Source organism: Colletotrichum costaricense (genome assembly GCF_030867565.1).
Source record: "Colletotrichum costaricense strain IMI 309622 chromosome Unknown Scaffold_5.1, whole genome shotgun sequence".
NCBI classification, from domain to species: Eukaryota; Fungi; Ascomycota; class Sordariomycetes; order Glomerellales; family Glomerellaceae; genus Colletotrichum; species Colletotrichum costaricense.
The window spans coordinates 2,919,064-2,943,723 of NW_026848234.1; the positions used below are offsets into that span (position 1 = coordinate 2,919,064).

At 53.5% G+C, this 24,660-nt stretch overlaps 6 protein-coding genes across 6 annotated transcripts, besides 1 other annotated feature; 3 read left to right on the plus strand and 3 right to left on the minus strand.

Annotated features, from left to right (window-relative positions):
- Positions 1–1,235: 1,235 nt before the first annotated feature.
- On the minus strand, positions 1,236–3,501 carry CCOS01_06124 (uncharacterized protein; the record flags this gene model as incomplete). Its single annotated transcript, XM_060454296.1, has 2 exons — positions 1,236–3,105; positions 3,188–3,501. 2 exons carry the CDS (start codon positions 3,499–3,501, stop codon positions 1,236–1,238), a joined length of 2,184 nt encoding a protein of 727 aa, XP_060316068.1.
- A 3,194-nt stretch (positions 3,502–6,695) lies between these two features.
- Positions 6,696–6,770: a sequence feature (Short protein (CCOS01_06125, KAK1531022.1) was converted to a misc_feature.).
- A 1,433-nt stretch (positions 6,771–8,203) lies between these two features.
- On the minus strand, positions 8,204–10,367 carry CCOS01_06126 (LIM domain-containing protein; the record flags this gene model as incomplete). Its single annotated transcript, XM_060454297.1, has 3 exons — positions 8,204–10,029; positions 10,084–10,194; positions 10,253–10,367. 3 exons carry the CDS (start codon positions 10,365–10,367, stop codon positions 8,204–8,206), a joined length of 2,052 nt encoding a protein of 683 aa, XP_060316069.1.
- Positions 10,368–13,606: 3,239 nt separating this feature from the next.
- On the plus strand, positions 13,607–14,100 carry CCOS01_06127 (uncharacterized protein; the record flags this gene model as incomplete). The annotated part of the gene is made up of 2 exons (XM_060454298.1): positions 13,607–13,699; positions 13,831–14,100. 2 exons carry the CDS (start codon positions 13,607–13,609, stop codon positions 14,098–14,100), a joined length of 363 nt encoding a protein of 120 aa, XP_060316070.1.
- A 5,119-nt stretch (positions 14,101–19,219) lies between these two features.
- On the minus strand, positions 19,220–19,969 carry CCOS01_06128 (uncharacterized protein; the record flags this gene model as incomplete). The annotated part of the gene is made up of 1 exon (XM_060454299.1): positions 19,220–19,969. The coding sequence occupies one exon, from the start codon at positions 19,967–19,969 to the stop codon at positions 19,220–19,222; it is 750 nt and encodes a 249-aa protein (XP_060316071.1).
- Positions 19,970–21,040: 1,071 nt separating this feature from the next.
- On the plus strand, positions 21,041–22,346 carry CCOS01_06129 (uncharacterized protein; the record flags this gene model as incomplete). Its single annotated transcript, XM_060454300.1, has 2 exons — positions 21,041–21,291; positions 21,371–22,346. 2 exons carry the CDS (start codon positions 21,041–21,043, stop codon positions 22,344–22,346), a joined length of 1,227 nt encoding a protein of 408 aa, XP_060316072.1.
- A 1,384-nt stretch (positions 22,347–23,730) lies between these two features.
- Positions 23,731–24,531, plus strand: CCOS01_06130 (ureidoglycolate hydrolase; the record flags this gene model as incomplete). The annotated part of the gene is made up of 1 exon (XM_060454301.1): positions 23,731–24,531. The coding sequence occupies one exon, from the start codon at positions 23,731–23,733 to the stop codon at positions 24,529–24,531; it is 801 nt and encodes a 266-aa protein (XP_060316073.1).
- Between the last annotated feature and the right edge of the window lie 129 nt (positions 24,532–24,660).

Sequence of the window (24,660 nt, forward strand, 5' to 3'; positions counted from 1 at the left end):
AGCTTATCGCCCTAAGCCGGAACAACCCATTCTCATTAATCTCATCACCGGTCCTCATCCCGTCCCTGCCTCGGCATATTACCGGCCGAATAATTCACCGAGAACTAATAACCTGAGACCCAGATTGCTAATCCGAATAGGATATTCAAGAAGCTCTTCTGCCAGAAGTTCCTCAACTGTCCTAGCAACATGCAACACCTGGTCTGCCCATTGACATGTGGACATCAATCACCCGGACAAACTGAACCAGATCAGTCAGATCGGTCAAATCAACTTGCTTTCATCTTCCATGTTGGCGGAGACGAGGAGTCCTTACATACGAGAGCTAGATAGACGCCTGAGCCCGAGGCTGCCTGGTACTTGCATCGGCAATATATAGATCAGGTTCTGAAGTCTTGTATAATCCAGCCTTGAGAGGCCAAGCCAAGACCGTAGAACCTACCCATTTGCAAGTCAAAGCTCAGCATGTATAATCACAGAGTCGCAACATGTCACTCATGAAAGACCAGCAATATGACCCATGACAATTACAATTGGCAGGTTTTCCCTCATCTTCTAGTTCCCGAAGGATAGAGATACTCTACATATCTACGCTCACTCGGTCCCGAAAACCGGCAACATTGGTTTCCCACCTACGCACACAATCCATCTACATCCACCCTTTGTACAACTAGAAAAGTAAAGCCGGCCGTTTAGGGAAAAGGTCTAATCGCTGTAAAAATGCCCAAAAAAGAGAGTAAAGTAAGGTAGGGGAGAAAGAATAGGGTTTGTCGGCATTGGACAATGAAGAAGAGTGAAAATGTGCCATGTTTTTTTACTGAAGATGCATCACTAGTGATGAAAACGGTAACCCGTTTTCACACGTGAAGGCCGAAACAGTTGATTTGAAAGAGACAACGTCTCGCTCCGAAGGCAACACCGTAACGATTTCATATCTAACCTGTGGCCCGCATGCGTATGGACGGAATGGATCGGTAAATGTCGCCACGGTTCCCGGGGCGATTGCCTGAAGCTCGTTGATATTCATAGCCTCTCGGGCATGTAGTGGTATTCGTAGCAGCGCCTGTTCTCCAGGATAGGTACCCTCCAAATCCCATTGAAAACTCTCATGTCCGGTTGTTTCTGCTGCCAGTGCTCTGCTTCATACATCGTCGCTCTTGCCAGCGAGACCACGAAACCCAGTTTGAAGCAAGTCTTGTTCGTACATCATACACCATAGTTCTGCGTGGGCACGTTCAGCCGTAGAAGAGCTCGAACTGGGTCGCGAATCCGGGTTCTGTCGGCTTGACCTCCTTGATGGGATGGAGGATCATGGGTGGCAGACACGGACGACCGTGCGCTCTCTCCCAGTTCTTGCCGCCAATCTTAGTGTCGACATATCCGATCCAGTTGTTGTACAGTCTTGGTGGGGGTTCGGCGCGGTAGTACCAAGTCATGCCCTGGTATCTACGCTCTCTTCCCCAGCCCATAGGACTGCCCTCGCCACCGCTCTCGCCGCGAGGGCCAGGATTGAACCACTTCTCGAGGAAAGTGCCATTCCAGGGGCGGTCAAACCAGGTAGGGTGAGGTGCAAACACAGTCTTGAAGCCGTGGAGAAGCGCGACAGTCTGAGGGGTCATCTCCGACGCAATGTGGTTGCCACGAAGATTCTCAACATGCATGATGTCCAAGAGGCGCTTGGAGACACGAGATTGGGTGACAATGGTGGTTCGGCGGGGGAGGGTTTTTGCAGGGTCGGGGAACTTTTCGTCTCTGTAGCCCCAAATGTGGTCCGAGATGATCCAGCTGCTGTTGATCGGGTTGAAGATGGGGCCGACAGTGATCATGTCCGCATCCTCGCCAACTCCCCACTTGTACGGCTCCTTCTCGGGGTTTTCGACAGGAGGCTTAGGGCCGACGGGGTTGATGAAAGGCAGCTTGGGCGGGCCCCAGATCTGGTTGCCGCGGGTGCGCTGCTCAACGTCCTTGCGGAAGTCGGTATCGTAGTCTCCGTGGAAATCGGGGATATAGTAACGCTCGTTGCGCTCCCACAAACCTCTGCGAGGCTGTTTCTTGGAGAAGTCGGAGAGGCGCTTTAGGAAGTCGTAGTTGTGGCCGATGATCCTGGCGTCCATTTCCCAGTTCCAGATAAAGTCGAACTCGGGATGGTCCTGGCTGAACTTCTGCACCGACAGCCATTGGGCAGAATGCACACTCTTTTCGTTCTCGTCGGTAAGTGCTGTGTACAGGTTCCACATAGCCTGGTCATTCCACAGCTTGGTAATGCCGTGGAACTCGAGAGGTACATGCTCGTTGAGTACGTACTGGTACGTGGCTTCGTCGTTCCAGATGTCGAGAGCCTGGTCGCGAACATGCAGTAGCAGGAAAACCTGGTATTCGCCACCGGATCGGAGCGAAAGCTCAGAAATGAGAGAACGGATGACCTGCTTGTCGTTCTCCGTGTACTTCTTGCCGGTATAGGTTCGAAGAAGGACAGCAGTACGGGCGTCGGGAGTCGTCACCTTAGCGCCCTTGGACCCGCCCCTGAACTTGTTGGTAAGGCCTCGTTTCTCGTTGGCCTCCTCTTCCTCCTCAACCTCCTTGCCGTACTTCTCGGCGATGTCGGGGTAAGCAGTCTTGATGTACTCGTTGGGCTTACCCTCGTCGAAGCGGGCAGCGTTTCTCTCAATACACTTCTCCTGGAGGTCGCCCCAGTTGATGTTATCCCAGTCAATGCGAAGACCGGCCTTGCTGAGTTGAGGAAGAAGACCGTAGGGTCCAAGTCTGGTCTCGCGCTCGTAGCAAATGTTGCCATCCATGTCCAGGACGTCGAAGCCACCGAAGCCCGGGTTGGGGAATTTCGCAGGATGACCCTTGAAGACTAAGAGATCATCAACGGCCTCGCCAGTCGCACCAATGCAGGGCACATGAGGCGCGCGATGCGTCTTGTTCCATTCTTCGCTGTTGTAGTCGGGGTAAGGGTTGAAGTAGACCGGTCGCTGGTTGGTGTAGGCCTCCTCCTGCGTGCCAGACTCACGGAGGTTGGCGGCGTGCTCGGCGGTCCTGTTTTCCTTATCCTTCAGAGAGTTAAGTGTGTTTCCGTAGATCGCGTCGTTGCCGGGAAGCCTGTAAAGTTTAAAATGTCAGTCTCTCCTGCATGCGTGACAGCTGACGTTCCCGCAGTCGGGATTGACAGGAGGGCACGTACTTCTTGGCAGCTTCATACTCCCGCGCGAACTCGTCTCGCAGATCTTGCTCGTGCTTTTCTCTCTCTTGCTTTTGTCTCTCCTCATCCTGCTTCCTCTCCTCTTCCGACTTTGGCGGTTCAGGAGGTGCGGCCTTTTCGGGGGGTGGAGAGGTGCCGTCTTGGTTCCAGGGGACGACGTGATAGCCGGCAGGAGCGCCGCGTGTGGCCAGGAAGTAGACGGTGACAATTGCCAGAGCGAGAAAGAGCAGCGTCTTGGGGCGAGCCCTCGGGGCGATGAAGCCTCTCGATGATTGTTGTTTGAGCATGGTCAACATGGCCAGCGCGGCAGCGGCAAGCGGCGGCGGGCGGCGGTCGACTGGGGATTATTAAAGAATCGGCAATCCGCTGTGGAAAAAAAGGGTGCTGATCGAACGGGCGATTGGGTATAGGTTACGGTTGGAATGTTTGCCGCGGCGCTATAGAGGCATGCTGCGGCGGTCGGGAAAACACACAACCAAAGGAATGACGACCCGAAGCGCTGGTCTTTCGAAGTATGAAAGGAACGTGGTGAGCTCTCGCGCGCCTCGCAAAACCCAATCGAGAAGAAACCTGGCTCGAACGACAACAACGCTGCAGTGTGAGCGGGACCTGTTATGGGGGCTTGGCGAGATTGGATAAGACTCGTTGATTAGAGAGTGGCACGGCTCCTATCAAAGGAGACCCAGCTGGGATTTTTTTCGGGGGGTGTGGTGCAATGGATCGGACGGGGGGCGAGTAGGTAGCGCGGGGGAAGAAAGGGAGGAAGAGACAGAAAAGTCTAGACTGGAACACGCCTCTCCGCAAAATCCAAGTGAGATCTGAGGTGAAACGGAGACAATGTCGACGATAGTGTTTATTGCTATTGCCGCGATTGCAGGAAGATTATTGTTTCTACCACCAAGAGCCAGAAAGGGGAAGAAAGGAGAAGGAGTGGAAGGCAGGTGGAAGGACAGAGACGACTACGACAATGGCAGCGGTTGCCAGGATTCAGAACTCAGGAGAGAGAGGAGGTCGAGTCGAGCTCTGGGCAAAGAATAGTGGGCAGGAAGGACAAGAAAAAGGAAGGCGCACTAACTAGGCAAGAGGCAGGAGGATCATGGAAGGGGAAGCAAGGAAGTTGAGAAAAAAGAGGAAAGGGCGACCGCCAATCGAGTTGCTCCATTGCTTAGGTAGAGACCCAGGGTACGAAGTACATCTCGTAAGGTACAAGAACGACGTGGGATCTAAATTGGATAAGAAAGAACGATGTACATACAATTGGCCGCCTACTCTCTCCTACACTTCAAGGAGGGCACGTAAGCACGAAAGGTAGGTACTTTGGCCCAAAATGTACCTCGAGGTATCTCGAAGGCGTCCCGCGGATATCTGCAGATAGACCGCGTACGTCGCCGCATTCACATTGCAACACGCAAAAGGAGACAGACAGCAGCAAGCCAACCAACAAGTCGCAAAGTGACGAATCCGACCATTCTCCAAGTCGGATGTAGATCGCCAGTTGCGTGAGAAAGTGGCCACCGTCCACCTAATTTCTAAAAGAGGGACGCAAATGTCGCCCACCGGTCCTCCCTGAGTCCCTCCACCTCTTGTTGACAAGAGGATTGGATGGGAGTCAGGTCCTGGCTGCCGGCGCCGGCACCCGGCAATCAATCCATCACACCAGACTCAGGTCGCGCGGGATGGGCGGGACCATTGCTGTCACAGTTGGCATGGATATACGGTATGACGGACTTTTTTTTTATTTTCTGCCCAAACATCTCTGCCAGACTCCAGTGGCATTCGGCAAGCGACACTAACAGAAAAAAAAGGGGAGAGCCAAGTTCGGACTGGATTCACTGGAGCCATATTGAAGCACTTTAATCGCAATCGTCCCCATCCAAGATGCCTTACAAATTTACACACCATAGCGGCAGCTGGCAGCGCGCTTTATGTTTCGCCGGTTAAGCCAGCGATCAGTGGATGTCTCAATCTCAGGAGGGTGATTGTACCAGGACACCTCATCTTGTTCTGCATCCCGTTGATGCTGCCCGGACGAGACAAACGACGAAGATTTTCAAAATCCAAGACGACAAAGAAAGCCACGCGTTCGACCTCAATGCCGAGTTATCAAGCACAGGTCCCGCGCCGTTGGTCCTGTTTCGCGAACAAAGAGCATAGTATCCTTCACTAGAGGCGACTTGACCGAAAATTTTGGCCAAAAGTTGAACGCCCTGAAAGACGGTGTTGGCTTGTTTCTCTTCCCTGGCCAATCCAAGCCGCATTTTCTTGGCTAAGGTACGCTGCGAAACCAGGAACGGCACCAAAAAGTGGCGCTTTCAAAACCACGCTAGTCCCGAGCTCCCCTTTCCATGACACCCCTGTCGATCCGAGTTAATCGCCTTTTTCTTCCAAAGTACCGAGACACCCAATTTCGGGCGTCGAGATACCTCATCAGCTCGGCTAGCCCCTTACGCTGAAAAAGCACTTTACACGTACCTTGCCGCTGCCGGATATCCCACGCGTCTTGGCTGCCTCAGCGAGGGGAAGTGTGGAAGGCCTTGCAAACGACGAGGCAAAGATGGCAATTACGTCTGGATACCGCACGAATAAGGAGGAGAAGTGCGACGTGCAAGGGGATAACAAGTTTCTCGAAGGGAATACGCGGGTCCAACCGTTCCCGCTCATTCTCAGCTATGACTCCAAGTCACTAACAAAGACAACTGACCCGGCTCGAGGAGTGGGAGAGGTAGTTGAAGAAGATCTTCACGGCCCTCTGCCCGTTCAAGAAGGTGCCACTGAATGTCATTGCCTCCGTAAGGGATCACATCACACAGACACCCGCAATAGACAGTGCCCTCTGCCTCACACTTTGGCCTTGCATCAGCAGAACAGAAAGCCTGTGCTCTCAAGATCAAACCAGCATAAATGCGCGCGACTTCGAACTCTTCGATGTCTCTTCCATTGCAGTCTTGCTCTGATAGCTTCCGAACCAAGACGCACGACATAACCACTTGCCTACGCTCTACCGCAGCGCAAGGCAAGGAGGGACCGGCTGCAATCTGCAGGTGACTTGCGGCTGTGGACGCAGGGCGAGCGCTCTTATCTCGAAATTGCAAACACATCATTTCCATCAATGAGAGGCGTCGCGAAAGAAAAGATTGATGGGGGAAAAAGAAACTTCCCAATCAAACCATCGCCAGACCTCACGTATCATGTCTAACAGCTGCAGCAAGAGAAGAAATCACAACATCCCCCTTATCCACCACCGTCCGCCAAAAACATCTGGCTAATAGGCACGGGCGCTCTGTTTTGTCTTCCCCTTACCTTGCCAAGTTGTCAGCAATTCGCGTACCACCGTCACGTTCATCCAACAACGTCTGGCATTCTATCCTCTCCTGTCCGACCACGTTGACTTCCTGGTGTACGTGTCGACGCTCGACAGTCTCAGAACGAGCGAGAGGCCCGCCATCCATCCGTCTGACGTCCCATCCACTCTTTCTATTTCCATCTAGCAATGCACACGCGCTCCACGGAACACCCGCTCGCAGTGAAACCCAACCGGGCCACTCTCAACCAGACGAACCACTGACACTGTCCTCTGTACGGACACGCCGCGCGCCAGAACGTGGTCAGCCAAGGCGACTCGGATTGTCCTTCAACCGTGCGAAGTATCCAGCGCACGATGCCAGCCTCATCAACCCACGACACTAGCCACTCTTCTTGAAACAACCTCCTGGTGGAGCATGACATTTTCGCAAAACTGAAGTACTCCACCAACTTTCGACGTGGGAGTACCTACCTACTTATTAGGGCATCTTACATGATTACTTAAGCATAGGACAAATGACTTGAGAGCTTCTGAATGAAGCCATCACAATGATGAATATCCTACTCACCTCGAAATGAAAGCCCACTAACCTTTAGAAAATTGAAGTCTGGGAAGTACGGACATGCCAAGCTTTCCATGCTACCATATGTAGACGCTATCCAGTCTATTCCAAGATCTATCCTATGCCCGCCCACCTCATTCGTTCCATCTTCTTCAAGGAAATATCGACATGAGAAAACAACAGCCCCTCAAAATTCATCTCTCAGGCCAGCAGTGGTTGCGTGAGTCCTCGGAACATGGCGAGTCCTCGACAATGTGCCCTCCCAGCGTCCTCTTCCGCGTGAACAGTACGTCCAGCTCCCATCGGCCGATTCATCTTAGGAAAAGAACGGTCTTGAGAGTCATGAGCAATGACCTGTTCGCTGCGAGATTCAGGTATCTGCAGAGGGAAGTTGAGAGTCGGGGTCGATGTTCAAGTTGATGAGATCGGTAGAGGGTGCAAGTCTGAGATGACGCACAACGAGGCGGAATGAGAGCTTGTCAGCTTGTATCTCACAAATCGACACCATCCGGTCTAGATACATCAAAGAATAGACTATTTTGATCATGGATGGCGACTGTATACGACGTGAATACAAATAGAGAGCCACGAGCCGAGACTGTGCCATCGTCAGTCAGACTGACTTCGGGTAATCCACGTGCAACACAAACTTCTGGCAAATAGTTGAAGGTATTGACTCAAGATTGATCTTTCTCTTGGGGCTTGCTACGGGTTATGGTCTCAAAACCGGCGAGCCTCTTTTGATGGCTAGCTATGTACAAGCACTTATGTGCAACCCCATCGCCTGCAAGGTACTTCCTTTGCTTCTTCTTGCCATGTAATTTGGAATGTCTCCAATGTTGTAAATGGCTTCCCCCTTCCCCAAGAGCTTCTGTGAAGCTCATGCTCAAAACGGAGACGAGACAAGCGCGTCGTCCGATGCAGGTATCAACAGAGTCCACAAAGGACTGGGTATATAAAACTCAGATGGTAAACAAAAAATGGAAGTGTATGTGGTGAAGGTTGAGATGAGGTTTGTGTCGTGGTCGTAAGCGTGTCGTGGGGTATTAAAAATGCATTGTAAATGATGATTCATATACGACGAATCGAATACGTTTAGTCGGAAAGGATCCGGGTTGGCATTCCTGGCGGTTTACATCATTCCGAGTCTCGTCATGCGCTTGTTCATGGTAGGCGGCATGGGCGGCGCAAGTCCGGCACCGGGACCCATTCTCTGCCCGCGAGGAAGGCCAATTGGTGGTCTCATGCCGGTCTGTCCGTTACTGGGTCGGCGGCCACCTTGTCCGGGAACACCGAGACCACCAGGGGAGCGTCCTCGTCGCTCTTCGTTGACCATTCGAGGCGGTGGTTGCATGCGGCGCCAGGCGTCCTTTTCGCAGTATGATCGGCCGTTGACTTCGAAGTAGCCGTTTGACAAGGACATCCCGCAGTCGCCGCAGCGGAAGCAACCGACGTGGTACTTGATGCGTTCTTCGTCTTCCAGGTATTGACCCTCGATGCCACGTCTGCAGGAACCACACAAGCTGCCGTTGAGCTTGTGATAATGGTTACCACAGTAAGGCTTGTCGTTGAGAACGTAGAATTCCGCTGAAGAAAAGGGCTCTCGGCATGTTGTGCAGACGAAGCAAGCCTTGTGGTAGCGTCCGGTGAGACGGCCGTCTGAGGATGAAATGCTTTTGCCAGTGATGGCATCGCCACAAGACTTGCAGTTGCCTCGCGAGGGCCGGTTGCGGGGCGGAGACGAAACGCTGCGCTGATCGCTGGCTTGACGCTCATGTTTTTGGTTGTAACGATCCATGGGATTACGGTCCATGGGGTTGCGACGGTCGTAGTCTGGTGTCGCAAGTGGCGATCTCGCACGGGGTCTGCCTCCTTGCACAGCTGGATCATCTCGAAGGTCCACAGATGGCGGTGCGCGACGATTCGAGTACGGGTTCGCCAGCGGTTTCTGGGGTGGTGGCGGCGGCATACCAGGAGACTTCATAGCCTCCATGGAAGACTCAATGTCGTTCATCAAGTTGTCAAAGTTGGTCACGTCTGACGGGTTTCGACGTACACGTGGATTCGCCGGGCTGGACTGTGAGCTGCTCTGAGAACTGGCCTGGCGACCATGGCTGAACATGGACGCTCCGGACGACGTAGAAGCTGAAGGAGTGTGATACGGGTTTGATGAACCGAACTCGCTCGCCAGGTCCACTTGGGGCGCACCATCCCTTCCAGACGTCGTCGGGCGCAGAAGACTCGTTCTTGGCGGCGGAGCTCTCGATGTGTCGGGTCCCATTGATATCTTCCTCTCATGCTCTCCGCCGTTCGGCTGTCCTCTAAGCCTGTCAGATCGGGTAGGAGGTGCTGAGGGCGTTCTCAGAGGCGGCTCAATAGGTTCGCTAGGTCGCGGGAAGGTGCCTGCGCGGCTAACATAGGTTTCGGGTTCGATATCTTCGGGGGTTGTTCCTGGCGGCCCAAATCCTCCATAACCATTCTTTCTTGGTAGTCTCGGTGGCGCAATACCGCCAGCGTTGCTGCTTCCAGAAGACATGAAGGAGTTGTTGGACGCTGAAGTCAGTGGCCGGTCGTTTGTCATGTTGTCATCCGGAGTCAAAGAATCCTGTCTCGAAGGGGCGAAAGCGTTCTTTGTGGCTCCTCTTCCTCCCGCTCTCCTGCCCATCTCGAAAGGCCCCGGCGCGATTGTGTTCATACGCTGGAGAAGACTTGGCGCTTGCTTCTTTTGTTCGCCTGGGTACATCTGTTCAGAACCGTAGTCGTCCCCATCATCGAATGCCCCGTATCCTCCAGGTCGTCGAGATTGTTGGCTTGAGTTGTAGTCGTTCGCGATTTGCGGTTGGAAATAGTCGTCGTTGCGGCCCATAGCCTGGCTGTTCGGTGTCTTGGGTGAGATGCTGATTGAACCAGTCGATGTGCTTATAGGTGTTAATTGCCCTTGCCGCGAGTATGGGAGATCTACTTCGGTTAGCCAACTACGCGCGAGGAGTCAAGATGGGTTTATTGGCATACTGGCGGCACTAGTATCTAATGTTGGAGGTGCCATGCGTCCGTACTTGTTGTCCAACGGCGGCGGCTGATCATATGAGCCCAGGCTGTCTGGACGATCTGGCGGCGCCGATGCTGTAAATGATGTGAGCTTGACTCTGCGAAAGATTTGGATCGAGTGTGAATAGCTTACGCTCTGCTCCTGGACCGCCGCAGACGTGCTCGCCCATCATGGAAATTTCCACATCGAGGCCGCATGACGAGCATTTGATGGCCGGCATAAAGCTCGACTCCCTTGGTAAGGCCATTTTGGCTACTGATCCCGTTGTCCTTCTTGCAAATACGCCCTAACTCTCCAGATTTTCACTAAAGGTAGATCGTCTGTACTCCCATGCACATTTGAGGCCGCATCAAGCTGATTTCCGTAGGCGCGGTCTGCAATCCCAATGCGGATGTGGCGGAAGAATGAGAGGTCGCGGACGGGGCAATGGGGGCAAGACGGCTCTTGAGTGTTTCTAGAAAGCGAGAAAAGGGCGGTAGTGACGTGAACTGACGTTGTCCCTGGAAGTTTAATGGTGGTGGGACGCACGATCGCGCCTTGTTTCCAGCTTAAGATCGGAAACTATGTGGATTTGCTGTGTCGGGGTGGTGGACGACTGGAACCCCCCGTTGCAGTTTGCAGGCGAACTCCCAGGCACGGGTGTGAGCGGTGTATGGGTAAACTGTGAGTGATGTTGAGGGTGAGCGTGTGACCCAAGCGGTGTCTGAAGGTCTTTCTTTTTGGAGGCGGAGCGCTTCTGCAGATTCGCACGAGTCCCGGGATCTTGGTTGCTGTCAAGGATGCAATGTTGGAGCGTGTTTTGGGACCAGCGCAGCTGTTGAGAAACACGAGCTCCAGGTAAGTGAGTGAGTGCACAGTCGAGCCTCGAGGGTGTGAATGACTGTGTGCTATTGCTGTTGTAATGGTTAGAGACGGAAACGGGACGGGATAAGCTGGTCTGAGAATGAGTCGCTTGGGGAAGAGCTGTTGCGTCTCACGTCTCGAAGTTGGGAAGAGGGTGTCGGGACATTTGGTGGATTTGGGGAGCAAAGGAGACGTCCACGAGCGTCTCAGGGCCAGTAAAGAGAGGCGACCCCTGTTCGTGGTGTGGGTGGTCAGAGAGAAGCACAGACAGTGGCTGTCGAGAGAACCCCTGGCGGCCTTGTCCGGCCCATGCCAGGTTGGGCCTGGCGGTTGACGAGCATCAAGCAGGGATCTGGGGTGTTTGCATGGTGCATCTCTCTGTGCGCAAAGGATAGAGCTGGGTCCGGATGGAGGGGAGGGGCGGAGAGAGAGGCACACCCAGAGACACCTATCCGTGGATTGGAAGGTAAGTAGTAGAGAGGTTTGATGTGATGGAGAAGTGTCGGAAGGACTACAGTTCTTACCACCTTGGGTCCTCGAGTATGACTGAGACTGAGACGGAGACAATGGTGATGTGATGTGATGTGATGGGTGCTTGGAGACGAGGAGAATACTGGGAGAAGAGACGAGACGAGGAGGGGCACAGCAGCAGCAGACACATCATCGAGGGATTTGCGAGGATTTACAGTCCTTGCTCGTTGTTTAGGCTTTAGGCGACTGGTCCATGTCGAGGATCAATCGTGACAGTAGGATTGCGCAAGGAGCAGACTTGTTCACCTGCGACAAGAGGGACAGTCATAGACGGGATAGCATGAGAGGAGAGACGGGCAAAGGGTCCAATGTCCGATGGCATGCCGCGTGCTGCGTGCAACGGGGTTTGACTATGATGAAGGGTTCAAGAGGTGGTGCTCCTCTTGTCCTTAGAAGTTAGACGCAGACCAGATAAATTGTCGTAGATGAAAAAGATGAAAAAAGGGACCTGGAACGGCGCGGGGTGGATCAGCAAACCACGGCGTTCTTACCCTGCAGAGGCAATCATCCTTTCTGGATTCCCTCTCACCTGCATTCTACAGTTTTTGCCTTGTCCACATTGGGGAGGAGTAATCAACTCTGACTATGGTGATTGGGACGAGTACATCGCCGTATGTAAGGTACGGACTCATGGAGTGACCTGTCCCCAGTGCTACCGCATTCTGAGGGAACAAAGAACAAGGCAGAACCAAGGCAGGGCGCACGCGATGCAGGCGATGAGCAGGCCAGCGATGCCACATGGGGAGGATGATGACCGCCTTCCCCAGTGTTGGCTCGTTTCAGGTCCTCTTCCCAGCAATCTACAAGCAACAATGAAGGGCAGGCTGGCAGCGGCGGATGGGACAAAAGGCGCTGTTCTGCCGCATGCGAGCATGCCTCATCCCTCGTCACTTCACTCAAGCTGAGGGCCGGAGAATTGTTCATACCTTTATTTTTGTGTGAGTGCATATACATAGTGCTAAATTCAGTATGGACGCACACCTCAGGTGAGGCCGCAATCATAGTGATACCTGCCTCGGAGTCCCCTAATTATCTAAGGTGCGGGATGCTACGGGAAACATGGCATCCATACTGGGAGCTACTGTGTACCCGTGGACCGTAGGCACACTAGTTGCGCAAGGAGCCCACTCATCCATCTATATCCAGTCCATATTTAGAGACTGATGCAACTCAGCATGAATATGCTTTTTCGGAATCCGGCGAGGTATGATTCTAAATATGAATGATGCTGTTCGGGATAAGGTGGGAGCGATGTGGGAGACACGGGACCGATGACCGATGAGTCGATGACTGTCGAACCGTTGCGCAAATGTATGTATCCGTAGCATTGGCAGTGACGGAAAAAGAAAGGAGAAAGAAGCATTTGCGGATTCTACCAACTTCCCGCCCGGCTCGAATGGGCGACGAATACGACCTCGTCCTAATATGGTTCTGTTCATCTCTGCCAAATTTTACTCAACACGAACGGCATTACCCAAAAGAGTTTGCTGCGTTCTGGTCTTGCAATTGAACCCTCCTTTTCTCTTGATTGCTGTGGTTCCTTCCAACTGTTGGAGAACCTAACGTAACGTGCCTTATTTATCGACTGACCAGTCACATTGGAGAATACTGAATGCAACAGTACCTACCTTCTTGGATTTCTCTCGCTCTTTCTCTCTCTGTCGCCTCACGCGGGATAAGGTGAGGAAGGTACACACCCGGGACAGTTCCTTCCCGCTCCAGCTTTGCACTTTGCAGGGCAGTCACCAGTGGTGTGCACTTCCTCTTTCCAGGTTCGTACCTGCAGCCAGTGAATTGGAGGGCCGGGTACCTTGCAGAACAAGTCAGTGGGGCCTCGTGGCCTCCACTGTCCTCCAGAAGCCTATCGTTGCTAGTGGCTTTGCTTCCCCTGGCTAAACGGGCATTAGGAGCCAGCAACAGGTAATAATGGCCGGGCAATCCCACTCCGCCGTTATTAAGGTCCGGTCCATTCGTCTTAGTCACCGCGGGCAATCAAATCACTGGGCCACTTTCCTTCCAGCGTTCCTATCAAGCTAAAGCAGGGCAGGAGCAGGAGAGGAGGTGGATCTTTCCCGACGTGGGAGGTTTCCATTCTGGACTCCACACCGCTTAATGACCTGCAAAAAAAAGACTGCAATTGGCACTGCTGACTGGCACTGGCTGCGACTCCAGGTCTTCACTGCAACTGCAAGATGCGACCTGACCGTAAGTAGGCGTAAAGTACGAACCATATCGGCCCGCAACTCTGTCGGTTATTGTCTGCGCTTTTGGCGGCTTCCGTCCACCTGCCTCCGCCTCGTGCTTGGGACTTGGTGCCATCGACAAGCTCACGCTAGGAACTCTCGATCGTCAACGCTACTCCGGAGGCTCAGGGGCCTGATCTCAAGCTCGTCCTCCATCGCCGTCATTTGCCTTGCGCTCGTTCATCCATCACGTCCGTTACGCTCTGTTGCCAAAACGGCGGTTCGCTGTCACGACTGTCAGTCGGGCTGTCATCACCCGCCTCTACTCAACCGCCAAGCTGTCACATATCAAACCACGGGCCTTTTGCACCGGCGAAGGCGAGCCATCAAAGCCCAAACATTGTCATCAACGATCAACCTTAGCGATGTTGCTGTTGCTCGGCCTTGGACTATATCAGCCTCTCTTAACCGTCTCAGTCGTCGTGGAGACATAAAAGTCATCGCTGAACCATCCACGTTCAGACGCGTGTCATTGGAGCCCCCAAACGTGAAAACTTTGGTTCACGTCATCTCTGCTAATAAGAGGCCCGGTTCAATCAGGCTGCGGTCTTTGACTTGCAAACTTCCAGCACCGGCTGCCCGAAGAGGTACGGCGCCCACAACTGGGCATTGCGTCGCATGGAATGTGGCCGCATTGTATGGAGAGCTATCGGCATTGAGCAATGCCCCCCGAGTACTGCGACAGCGACTCCAATACCAATGCACCCACGCGCCCGTTGAACCAACCGCCAAGCGGCATCCTGTGGAAGAAGTGGGCACTCTTCTCCGCCGCTTCTCGGTCTAGGCTCCAGAAAATGCAGAGCATTTGGACCCGGGGTTGAACGGAGCCAATATTGGTCGTCAGACGGGGTCTCGGGGGAGGGTCTGCAGCAGGTCACCGGCTTTTCCATGCACTCGCGGCTCGCCTTGTCATGCTACTGCTATGCTACCGTTTTCTTCAGGGAATCGCCCATCACACCGCACTTTAGCTGTAGCTCCAAGCCGCGTTGGCAGTTGCACAAGTTTGCACTAACGCTTCGGATTCTCTAACGCGCTGTGCTCACTTCCTGGCGCCCTGCTGCCCCCTACGCCTGACGGCCGGGCCGTACTACAGAAGGTGACTTTTCCTCTCGGTCCTTGGCGATACAATGGTTCAGCGCCACAAAGCTATTGTGCTCCAGCTGCATAGCTCCAGTTGCCCGCATGGAGCTCTCTCACGGTTAGGGCAGGCACTGAACGAGACCGAAATCTCTGGTTCACCATCCAACGAACTCACTGGTCTGGACTTTCTGCTCTGACCACCCACCCAGTCTACCCACCCCTGACCTGGCTCCACCTCGTCCCAAGAGAGGCTCCCTGTCTGCTCACTGGCTGATCATCGACCTCAGTGCTATTCCCTCTGGCCAAATTCCAGATTGTCGAGCATCGACGGCATCAAATCAAGACGCACGGAGCTGGGCAATCGAGAACGTCGCTGGTCACAGTGGAGGTTCGTCTCAGTACCTTTGGGGCCCCTCACCGTCATCTGACAGATCTTCGGCGGCAAATGAGACCTGCCATTATCGAACTCGACGGCTCTGAGGTCTACCCCTCGTGGAGCCTTCTTAGACGCCGTGCGGGAGATGACACTGGCCTTGGAATCGCACTTGGCCACTTGTCAAAGGCCCGCTCTTGAACTGCTCGTCATTTGGATCGTCTCAGATCTGGTCAAGCGGGAGTTATTGCGTCCAATAATTCATATTCGCCCCAATTGCTATCACGCGAGATCAAAACCGCTGGTCTTGGAAGCAGGCCGCATTCTCTAGTGCAGGCGACCTCGTACCAGAGGATGAATATAGCGCCGAATGGCGGTGCTAAATACAGCACCGTCGATTACCGAATCCAAGGCGCGACGCGACACGATCCGAGACCCTTTAATCATCACGTCTTTCTAGAAATCATGGAGAGCTCGCGTGACAGTTTAGCTGGTTTCCGCAGAAACCCCCTATCGAGTGCAGCGCGGGAATATATCGTCGGGAATGCGGCTTTCAGGTGGCCACACCGACTAATGCGGTCAGCGGCGCAGCCTGTCCGCTATCAATCATTACCAGCCCGTCCGTACCTTGGGTAGCTCGCTGATGAGGATCTCCAATCAGTGGCCTATCGCTCAGATATCGTTTCTTCCCCCTATTTCCCATCACCCGAGAGTCTCTTCGAACTTAGCCAGACCTTCCCGAACGAAAAGCAGACCAACAGCAAGACGTCCGTAAAGAGAAACTCACGCATTGAATCCGTGGCTTGGCGTACTCAGCAACGCGCCCAAACGAGATGTCGAGATGAAATCGAGTCAGGTGGCTCAAGGTCTAACTACTCCTCGCTCTGAGCGCTGACCCCTCAACTCGAGACGTCGGAACATGGACACAACCTGATGCCGTCTCGCCTCTCCGTTCAGTCCAGAGTTACACGTTTCTGTTCAGCGGTAAACTGGCATACCCCTGTCTGTTTCCAAAACGTGCGGGACACATTTCAGATCTTCGAACTTGCGACCGTGACAGGCTGATCCTCTTCATAGTCTCTGCGTTGCAGACCGCCCATACTCTGCATCTCACGCGCAGATCCAATCGGGCCCGAGTCGTTCCTATCGGTCTCGCGAGATACAAAAAGAATGGTCAAGAGCCCTTGGGGGGTTTGGTTTGGCAAAAAATAATGTCGACGTTGGCCTGATTCGAACAGACGCTCCCGAAGGAACAAGATTTCTAGTCTTGCGCATTAGACCACTCTGCCACAACGCCGGGTCATTGGATGATTTTGTGGGCTGAGATTCGCTACAAGAAGGGCGGCTGCCCAGGCCCTCTCCATTGGTCGCGACCCCGGCCGAGTGCTCATTACTGCGGGGCATCCAGACGTACCTCCTGTCGACATGCTTCATCCGATTGCCGATCAGGTGGTGTTTGAGGATGCGCTTGATCTTTGACTTTTGCTGATTTGCGTTGATGTAAGCAATTTTATTTTCCGACCTGCTGTAGGTTGTTTCCATCGCCCTATGGTGGAAGGAGTTTAAATTGACGATGTGATGGCTGGCTCTCTGCCAGAGAGCGGGGTCAAGAGTTTAGGGTTGTTAGTTGTGTTCTCGGACTCTGCTATAGTTCCGCTTCCTTACTGCCCACGTCCAAGTTGGACGCTCTATGCATTGGTTAGACTTTTATTTTCTTTTGGTGATCTGTTTTGAAAGTTCCGAGAGAAAAGGTTTCTGGAGTGATTGAATCATACTGATTAGCTTCCGGTAGCTTGCTCAACTTTGGGTGACGTTCATCGCAGTTGAGCCAGTCGTTGTTGGGGACTGGCGATGAGGTGTTCGAGGACGAGGTCGAGGCGGTTCCTTTGATTTGTTTCCGAAACCTTGCGTTCTGATCTTTTGTTTTCTGGCAAATAGCTTGTAGGATTTTGCAGTGAACTCGCTCGTCATGGAATGTGGGCAAAACAAAGGCGTTGGCATCTGGGTTCGTCACTTTCTACTACTTGTTCTGTGACATGGAGAGACATGCTTCAACGTATATGGTTCCCTCTGTAGCGAATAGCCGCATACTGAGGTGTATTTGAAGTGCACACGTCAATGTGAAAACTTCTGCTACATTGGTTCGTGCGTGATTCTTTTCGAAGTTGCTATTCAGTATGCTTCGAATGTCTTTGGATGTCTTTTCCCGCTTTTGATATGATGGAAATCGCTTAGCTGGACAGTGCATTCCTCCGATCCTCGAATCCAAAGTGCAGTGTGTAAGAAATCTGTCCGTGGATTCCAGCTCGCGAATGAGCGTGCCCAGAAGTCAGGGCTCAATCAGTTGACAGTACGACAATGAGACAGGCGCGCAGCCGTCGACGATGAGTCCCCTTCCTTCTATGCGCTGTTCCAAACAGACGCTCCTGGTTGATGTGGCACATTGCCTTTAGTACACCGAGGAAGCTGAAATTGCTCCCTCTGATTTTATCAGCCCCTTTTCTATTATTCTGTGGCTGTCCTAGTTGGATTTCTCGAGGCACGCAGGTAGGTACAAGAGGGAGCCGAGTCGCGGCCAAAGCAAGACCTCTAGAAGCCACCCAACTTGATGTTGACCAACGTCCAATGCAACCGTTCAACACATGCCAGGCTGTTTCGATGCCCGGGGCAGATATTTAAGCAGTCCTCATCCCCTTGTTTCTAGCAAAAGCGGACGGAGCACCGTCGGTTCTTGGCAACGACTTGAGGCTCATCCACATCATCATCAGCGCTTCGCCAGAGTTGTTGTCGGTGATATGTGTATCGACTTCATAGTCATCGGGTAGCATACCTGGAAACATTACTGGAGAACCAGAAATGCAGAGGTCTTGTCTCTCGGCTGTGGATGTCCGTCTCGGGCTGGCGCTTGTACGCTGGGGTATATGGAGCTGATGGGCAAGATTGGTCTAGGACAAAGTGGCTGGGCTTTGTCTTAGGTGTTGCGCTGGTGATTTGTATGTGAAAGGGTAAGAAGAGTATAAAACAACTTGACATAGTAGTCCCCCTCCCCCCATTGGAGCTTTGCGATCGGCAATCTCCTTTCAAGCTTGTTACTAAGTGGCAGGCAACCGAAGTAGTATGTACAACTTCTATAAGACCGTCAAGAGGGTTGCTGCTTGGAAAGTGGCCCGGAAGATCCTGCTGATGTTCATGGTATAGCTAGCGGGCGTTTGTTCTCACCAGCCATCAACACATCCGGATGTTCTTCTCAGTAATCACTTGGTATCCATGTTTCTCGCTCTTCAATAATCGAGGTCCGTCCCGCTATAGCTATGATGCTACGTTTTCGCTCTGGGAGTTGCCGACTCCTGGTGAGAACAGCGCTTAGAATACATTATTTCCTTTGGTGACGCCAGGATTCTCAACTTTGCAGTGACAGAAATCCGTCAAGGTGGCATATTCGTATTGTCGAGTACGGGGCTACAAATCTGTCGAGCAACCTTTTTCATGTTTGACAGTATGGCTAGACCAGGAGCCGCTCAGGATCGTGCAGAGAAATATTGTCCGTGAGGTAAAGTTGCGAAATGTGATGTAAACAATCCCGACAATGGATTTCTGGTTTGTGCTACAGGGAGTTGGCTTTGGATGTTTCGCAGTACTGACAAACCGTGGCATCATCTCCCATATGATATGTCTGAGTAGCTAGACTGGCCGGAATTCACTTTTACTAAAAGATGTTATAGGTTGTAGATCAGAAGAACTAAAGCACTACTGAACGGCTTCTAGCAACATGCTTGCTTGCCTACATTTATCGTTTGAAAGCTCAAATAATTCGCACTGAGAGATGAGCACCTGACGTCCTTGTTCCAACAACGCGCTATGGCTTGGTAAACATACAGGTTCAAACATCCAGAGCTTATCGTCATTAACCTCACCGCGCCTCTACATCTTCCCGCGCCTTCTCCCGAACATCCTCAAACTCTCAGACGTGAGAGACAAAAAGATGCAGCAGCAGAGACGTCCGTGTTCTTGGTGATCACAAATCGACGTCTAATTCCCAACCCTTCGGGCATCCTGCTCATGCGGCTCATAAGTCGGTTCATTCTCCGGTGCCGCATCCGGGCTCTTATCATTTCCGTGCCACGGATCATACTGTTTCGCGATCGCCATTTCCCTGCTCTGCTCGGTCCACTCTTCGTGAGTCGGGTACCGCGCCGGCTCTGCATTCTTCTGTATCATCTCTTCGAGAGTCGGGTACCGCTCGGGCTTTGCGTCCTTTTGCTCTGGCTGCTTCGGCATCGGCTCGATATTCACCTCCGGCTCGGGCTTGGGCTCGGGCTTCTTCTCCGGCAGCTTGAACGGGTTCTTCTTGGGCATCTTGAACGGATCCCTGTGCGGCCACGACCTGAATGGGTTCCTGTCCTTGAAGGTGTTGGGGTTGTTGGGCGGGATCCTCCATTTGGGGTTCTTGAACGGGTTGTCCGGCTTGGGCCGAGGCTGCGGGAAATCGAACTTGGGTTTATATTCCTGAGACTGCTTGTACTGGTTCTTGGTGTACGGTCGGGGGTCCTTGTTGGGGGCTGGGTTGTCCTTGTTTATCGGTCTTGGGTAGCCTGGCCACCCGGTCGCTGGCTTCGGATCTGCCATAGAGGACGCATCGCTGTCGACGTCGAGGCCCTCGAGGTCTTGGGCGAGGGGCTCTGGTTTGGCGGCGTTGAGGTCGGTTGGGGGAGGGGTGATTGGGGTGGCGATGACGGAGAGGGTGGCATAGATGCCGACGAGGAAGAGGGAAGTACGCATGTTGCGTGGGTTGGATGTGTAAAGGCAAGTATTTTCAGTTGGTATGGTGATGATTTGATGACTACTTGTAGAGGAAGAATTTTGAGAGTTCTCCCTGGTTGACGGAGCGATGCAAACTTGTGCTCGCGCCGGGAGATGGTATGCTGAACAAACCTCGTTCAGTAGGAGATCACTTGAGGTGTGGCTTTATATAAGTTCAAGGCACGCAACCTTGCGAGCCTCTGAATCTTTCTCAAGGGTGTATCAAAGGGTCATGATGTCGTTGTAGACCTGACTCTGACGTGAGTTTGTGGGATAGCCCCGAGGGTCAGGTCGGAATTAATATATCTAGTGAATACCCGGGCGCCATCATCTCTTCTAAATACTGAGGTACTTTTGGAAGTTTTGCCTTCTTCCTCGCAGATGCCTCTAGATGTGGCGTTGACTAGGAGCTTTGTTGGTGCCCTTTCTCTAAAAGTTACCCAATGTCGATCTCCATCACGACTTCTCGTGGTGAGAAGAGAGGTTGATAATAATGGTGTGATGTTATCCTTCATCTCTTCGACAGAGCCCTCGTCATCATTTCGAGGAAACTATGACCGTCTGCTCCTCACTTGATGATGGTCAATAATACCTCGCCCTCAAAAGAGTGATGATCCCGTGGTTCTGTAGACCCGGCTGAAGAATAAAACTTTCTACCTATCCATAGCAATAACCTAGAAACTCTGAATTATAATTCTCTTATTGAACTTGGTGGACTGACGATGCCTCTCTCATTTGGCGTCGTGAAAACAGTGAGACAACTTCCCAATCGAGTCTGGCGAAGAAAAAGAAAAGCGCTGTTACGGCGGAATCCTTCCTCCACGCCACCCAACCTTGATGATAAGCACTAGGAGCCCGGGTACCCGCCTCGGCCAACTAACGAGTGGCACACTCGGGAGACGTCAAAAAAGGCCGTCCAGGTCACCCCATACAAACCGGCGAAGTTCGTTCGAAGCACATCATCGACAACTTTGTTAATGAAATCGTCCCTTGATCCTGTGGAGTGAACTTTATACAAAAGCTTGTGAGCAAACCACTCTAGACCATTCGATGCAGGCTCACGCACCATTGGAAATGGCGTCGCAGAACGCCCATCAACCGGTTCAATCGGGGCCATCGCGTACGGATCCGGGCCCGGAAGAGTACCTCAACGATCCAAGATTCCACCAGTCCTTCACCTTACCCCCCGGCAATGACCGCCCGGATCCATTCAAAGTCACGTATTGCGACTACGGATATCGCAACCTGGACAACCCAGAGCGCGAGCATGTCTTGCTCTTATGCGGTCCCCTCCTGGGAAGGTAAGCCAATCATCTCACTCATAAACACACCTCGCACATCACGGCACACCTCATCGCTCAAGGTCTGACGAACATACAGCCGCTACCTTCACATCGCCAAAGACGCCCTGGCAAAGAAACACAAGGTCCGCATAATCCACCCAGACAGACCAGGCTTCGGCGGCACAACCCACGTCGACGCGCCCGACCGCGTCCGCCTCTGGCTCGAAATCGTGCCCGCCCTCCTCGCGCACCTCTCCGTCCGCCACGTCTCGCTGGCCGCCCACAGCGGCGGCACAATCTACGCCCTCAACACGGTCCTCCACCTGCGTCACCTCCTCTCCCCCGACCGCCCCTACGTGGCCCTCGCCGCGCCGTGGGTCCATCAGTCCCGCTCGGGTGCCGCGCTCATGACGCTCGCGGGCGGGCTGCCGGAGACCGTGCTGGGCGGCTTCCACACGCTCGCCGGGTTCTCGCTGAAGCATGTTGCGCCGGTAGCGGGCGCGGTGAGTGGGGTTTTTCCTAGTATGCAGGCTGTGAGCGGGTTGCTGCCTGCGTCGATGCGAATGGGCTCTGCTGCCGATCCTACGCCTCCTCCTGCGGTGGAAGCGAACCCCATGGCAGAGTTTGAGGAGAAGATTTGGCCGCAGCTCATTCAAAAGGTGTATTCTGAAGATACGAGAGGGCTCAGCCAGGATGCCATTTTGCTGCTGAAGAGGGCGGGGCACTCGGATTACTGGGGCTCATGGAAGGACTATGACGAGCTCGTCACCCTGTTGGCGGAGGCTGAACACAATCTCGATGTTGGCGTCGTCAATGGCGCTGCAAAGCTCAAGGTTGATGTATTTTGGGCGGAGGCGGACCACATGATTGGTGTTGATAAGGGTCCCAAGTGGTTTGAGGATTGCTGGAGGGCTGAGCAGCGCCGTGACGTGATTGAGTTCTCTAGTTGTGTTGTTCCCGGGACTGATCACGATGGCATCTTGGAGTCGAAGTTTGATGTGTTTGAGAGGATACTCCGTCAAGTTGGCGAAAACAGCGAGGAAGGGAATTCGGGCTTGCCATCTGCGGCATAGCACGAGACAGACTATACAATTAGAGGTAGAGAGATTTGCAACTTCACCACGAGGAGCACCTCTATAGTCGACATGTTTGCCGCGACGCTCATGTACATGGCAAACCTCGTAACACAGACTCTTGAACCTTTACCCCTTGAATGGCCGAAAAAAAGAGAAGAAAAAACTCGAGCCGAGGCTTCCCCAAAACCTAGTACTCATCAACTCTATCCCCACACATGCCTGGATTTGGAAGAGACATCAGACGACGTAGAGTTGGTGGCAGACAGCCGAGAAGCCTTGGAAGCAGTCCAGAACTGGCCCTTCAAGTTCTCAGGGTGCCGTGAGGTAGCCGAGCCGTCTTCAACCTCGGCAGGATCATGAAAGGTAGCTCTGGAGAGTCTTCAAGAAAGCCTCTTGCAGTTACTTGAGCTCTATCGCGCTCAGAAGGATTGCCGTGATCTAGGGCCAGCCTTCAGAGCAGTCCTTTCCAGCTTTCCTTACTACAGTCAATCAACATGAATCCAAACAATGTTTGTAGAGTCCCGAATCGCGCTCTCTTGGTAATCGGCAAGCCGGACAGAAGATTGATCATCGAGAACAAATTCGCTGTCCCCAGGCGTTGAGAACATGGTCGCAGTCCGGACAGGTTTACCGAGCTAAGCCATGACTCAAAGATTCGGCATCTCGTGACAACGCGCTAGAGAGAGTACACCATATGGTTGAGCATCGTGCCAGGATAAAGCCCTGGAATATGTTGGGGTAAATCTTGCCGATGATCTGCGTTCAACTTGTTGTGCCTTCACAGATCCCGGATATTGAATGAGTTAGAGCCCATGATAACAGCCCTTATGCAATTCAGCCCAAAATCTCCGATTATGAAAGATCAAGCATGAGTGCTGCAAAGTCCGGAAAACCGCGTCTCATAGGCCATCCATACACAATTACACCGGAGCGTTGAGAGACGTTGCAGTTGGGGAGTCCGAGACAGTGCGTTCCCCGGGGTGCCGCCCAACGGGGGTGGAGCTGGAGAATGCTAAGCTTCGATGACAATTGTTAATGACCCCGCGGAGTCGTCGCCGGCGGCCCTATCAGACTCCATCAGGCCCCATGCGCCGAGGCCCAGTGGAGGATACGGGCCATGCCCAAAGCGGAAGCTTCCCCCAAGCTCCCCTCTCACCTCGACCCCGAACACCAAGCTCATGAAAGTCATCGAGCTTACTCCGACCTCAACTCACTCAACTCAACTCAACCCGTCCCGCCCTTCCTTCATACGCCACTTACCAAGCCATACTATACCCTAATCCACCCGTCATTTCAGACAAACCAAAGCAAGCAATCAAAGCAAGAAACGAACCCAACTTACACCGTGTGTGACATCAAACACACTCCCAGAACCACCACAATGCCGCCAACTACGCTCACAACCCCCCTCACCCTCCAAATCCCCGCGGAACCCCTCACTCGCGCCGCCTTCGCCCCCTTCGGCGACGTGATCGAGAACCCTCACCCGGAAGTCCGCCCCGCCGCCTCCCTCCCCGCCACCGTATCCGCCTCCTTCAGCGCCGTCTCCGCAAACCAAGGCACAGCCATAAAGTACCAAAACGTCTCCTCCCCTCTGGACCTCTACCCGCAAGCTCCCTCCCGCGCCGGCCGCCCCATCGTGAGCATCTTCTCCTGCGCCGCACGGCAGCTCGAGCCCGCCGCCCCCCTGGCGCAACCGCCCATCTCGACGCTGCTGCCGTATACCTACGCCGGTCCCAGCAGGGGCGGCCGCTTCAGGGTGAGCGTGCTGGAACGACACCCTTTCACGACACAGACGTTTGTCCCCTTTTCTGCTTCTTCGTCCGTGAGCGGCGCGGCGTACCTCGTCATCGTGGCACCTACCCTCCCGACCCCCAGCGCGCAGACGGATTCCCTCCCAGCGCCGGCCACCGGCGGCAAAGGCCGGGGTCTCCCGGACATCAAGGGCCTCAAGGCCTTTGTGGCGTCCCCGGGCCAGGCCGTGACCTACGGTGCGGGAACGTGGCATGCGCCCATGGTTGCGCTGGGACCGCAGGGCACGGCAATTGACTTTGTCGTGACGCAGTTTGCGAGCGGCGTGGGCGTGGAGGATTGTCAGGAGGTAGAGTTTGCGGGCGCGGGCGAGGACGCGGGTATCGTGGTGCAGGTTCCTGAGAGGATGCCTGTTGTTGCGAAGTTGTGAGCGGAGCGGATGGCTGAGATATGCTTTTTGCCGCGGGAGGGCGGCAAGTCAATGGCGATGGGGAACACTTGATGATGGCGCTTGTGTGTACGATGTCTGTTCAGCAAGGGAAGGGAACCCAGCCCGAGT